Source organism: Peromyscus leucopus, chromosome X, assembly GCF_004664715.2.
Source record: "Peromyscus leucopus breed LL Stock chromosome X, UCI_PerLeu_2.1, whole genome shotgun sequence".
NCBI lineage: Eukaryota > Metazoa > Chordata > Mammalia > Rodentia > Cricetidae > Peromyscus > Peromyscus leucopus.
This window is the reverse complement of record NC_051083.1, coordinates 76,927,797-76,930,329: the sequence shown is the minus strand read 5'-3', so window position 1 is coordinate 76,930,329 and position 2,533 is coordinate 76,927,797. Positions and strand designations below refer to the sequence as shown.

The 2,533-nt window shown below is 47.5% G+C and overlaps 1 protein-coding gene across 1 annotated transcript; it reads left to right on the top strand.

Moving 5' to 3' along the window:
• The first annotated feature begins 356 nt into the window (after window positions 1-356).
• LOC114682745 (protein FAM13C-like) lies at window positions 357-2,232 on the top strand. Its single transcript, XM_037199116.1, has one exon. It carries the CDS (start codon window positions 407-409, stop codon window positions 1,964-1,966), a length of 1,560 nt encoding a protein of 519 aa, XP_037055011.1. The 5' UTR covers window positions 357-406; the 3' UTR covers window positions 1,967-2,232.
• The last annotated feature ends 301 nt before the right edge of the window (window positions 2,233-2,533 follow it).

Here is a 2,533-nt window from a genome sequence, read left to right as displayed (position 1 = left end):
ATTTATCCAAACTTTAAACTATAAGTCTAAAACCAAACCAAACCAATCAAACACAGCCTGACATTTCAGAAGGAAGAATTTATTCTACAGCCACCTGCTCAAGAATTTCATGCCCTTCCCCCAACAGAGCTGCCTCCATCCAACAGAACGGTTTCCGACTTCATCACTCCATCCTTTGTGAAGCCTTCAGGATAATTCCTTTGGCAGTGGCGCTGTAACTGAGTGTGAGGAAGATACGGTCTCTCTACATGAAGACAAGGACGACTGCTCTGGGCTCAGAGATGAAAACAATAAAGTGAACTACCCACAGGTGGGGGCTTGACTACATGAGCTCGCTCTGCCCTTGCACGAGGCCCAGCAGCATGTGGAACAGATCCTGCTGGTGGATGGCGTGCTGAGACCCAGCATGGGTAACTTCAAGTCCCGGAAACCCAAGTCCATCCTCAGAACCGAGAGTGGCCGGAACCACGGAGAAAGCCAGGAGACAGAGCATGTGGTGCCCAGCCAGTCAGAGTGCCAGGGTGGAGCGGGGACACCGGCTCATGAGAGTCCACAAAATAGCATCTTCAGGTGCCAGGAGATGGTGCGACTTCAGCCAAGAGTAGACCAGAGGGCTGCCATTTGGCCAAAGGATGCTTTTGGAACTCAGCAGGACTTCCATGAGAATTCCTTGCTGAAGCTCCAAGCCCTCGAATCTGATCTGTGCTCCGCGTTTCTGACGGGCCAGGAAGAAGATGGCCAGGTGCACGGAGTTAAGGACCCAGCCCCAGCTTCCACCCAGAGTGTGCCTGCCGACAACGTGGATTCTGCAGACCCCGTGCCAACTCATAAAGATGCGCAGAGTGACGCCGATGGAACACCAGAAGTCCTCCAGTCTGCAGGCACCAGCAGGCTGCTCTATCACATCACTGATGGTGATAATCCGCTGCTGTCACCACGATGCTCCATCTTTAGCCAAAGTCAGAGGTTCAACTTGGACCCTGAGTCAGCCCCTTTTCCACCCAGCAGCCAGCAGTTTATGATGCCAAGAAGCTCTTCTCGATGCAGTGGCGGCGATGGCAAGGAGCCCCAGACCATCACACAGCTCACTAAGCACATCCAGAGCCTCAAGAGGAAGATTCGGAAATTTGAAGAAAAATTTGAACAAGAAAAGAAATACCGGCCCTCACACGGGGACAAGACTTCGAACCCTGAGGTTCTGAAATGGATGAATGATTTGGCTAAAGGACGCAAACAGCTCAAAGAACTGAAGCTCAAGCTGTCGGAAGAGCAAGGGGGTACTCCCAAAGGCCCTGGGAGAAACCCGTCCTGTGAACAGCCTCCAGGGCCCAGAGAAAATGGCAAGTTGGAACCTGTGGGGCCCGAGCCAAGCTCCTCTGGAGAGGAGACCTCAGACGTGGTGATGATGGAGAGGAGAGAACAGGTTCCTCCCCAGGACGATGTGAAGGTAACTAAGCAAGACAAGAACCTCATAAAGCCTCTTTATGACCGATGCAGAATTATCAAGCAGATCTTGTCAACACCGTCCCTGATCCCAACAATTCAGGAGGAAGAGGACTCTGATGAAGACTGTCCACAGAGAAGCCAACAAACTTCTTTACCAGATCCAGTGTCCCGTCTTCCTGTTGGTGATCACCTCACCTACTCTGAGACAGAGCCTATGAGGACCCTGCTACCAGATGAAAAGAAAGAAGGGAAGCAACCAGTTCTCTCCATGTCCAACTTACACGAGGCCACCATGCCAGTCCTTCTTGACCATCTCCGAGAAACTAGAGCTGACAAGAAGAGGCTATGGAAAGCCCTGAGAGAATTTGAAGAGCAATTTTTTAAACAGACGGGAAGAAGTCCCCAGAAAGAAGACAGGATGCCAATGGCAGACGAGTACTATGAATACAAGCACATAAAAGCCAAACTGAGACTATTAGAAGTCCTCATCAGCAAGCAGGATGTGGCCAAAACTATTTGAAGTTTGGCTCTGATCACTTCCACCCAAGATAAAGTCAAGTTTATTTTCCTCTACTGTTCTTGCTAAGTAGTTTTGATGTACTGAAAACGAAGCACTTTAGAGATAGTATTAGCTGTTTTTACAAAGGAAGAGATAGTGTAATTATACACGAGAAGGGATTTCAATAGGTAAATAACAGGTAATATTTGGATCAGCAAAAACATTCAGACTACTCCACACCAAACTGAAATCCATAGTCAAATGTAATTGTTAAAAAAAAAAAAAAACACTAATACCTTGTCAAACTTAAAATAACACATAGGCAGACTGCCTGCTAGGGAAGGTTTATCAGTGCCCGAAGATTGACTTCATTGATGTATGGAAAAGAGCAAGGTTTGAGTTAATTGTGAGACAAGGGAAGCATCTGTTCTTCATCCAGGGAGGAAGACAGCTTGTAAGAAGGTAGTTTAAGGAAGACAACATCCACTGCCTAGTCCTGTAAGTCTGTAGGCATTCTAAACACCTGAAAATACACTCGACTGTGTCACTAATTTCTTATTTCTACATGAAAATAGTGCATTATTTTAT

What these genes read in the sequence shown, in the direction of transcription:
- LOC114682745 (XM_037199116.1), top strand. Translation starts at nt 407, where the DNA reads ATGGGTAACTTCAAGTCCCGGAAACCCAAGTCCATCCTCAGAACCGAG.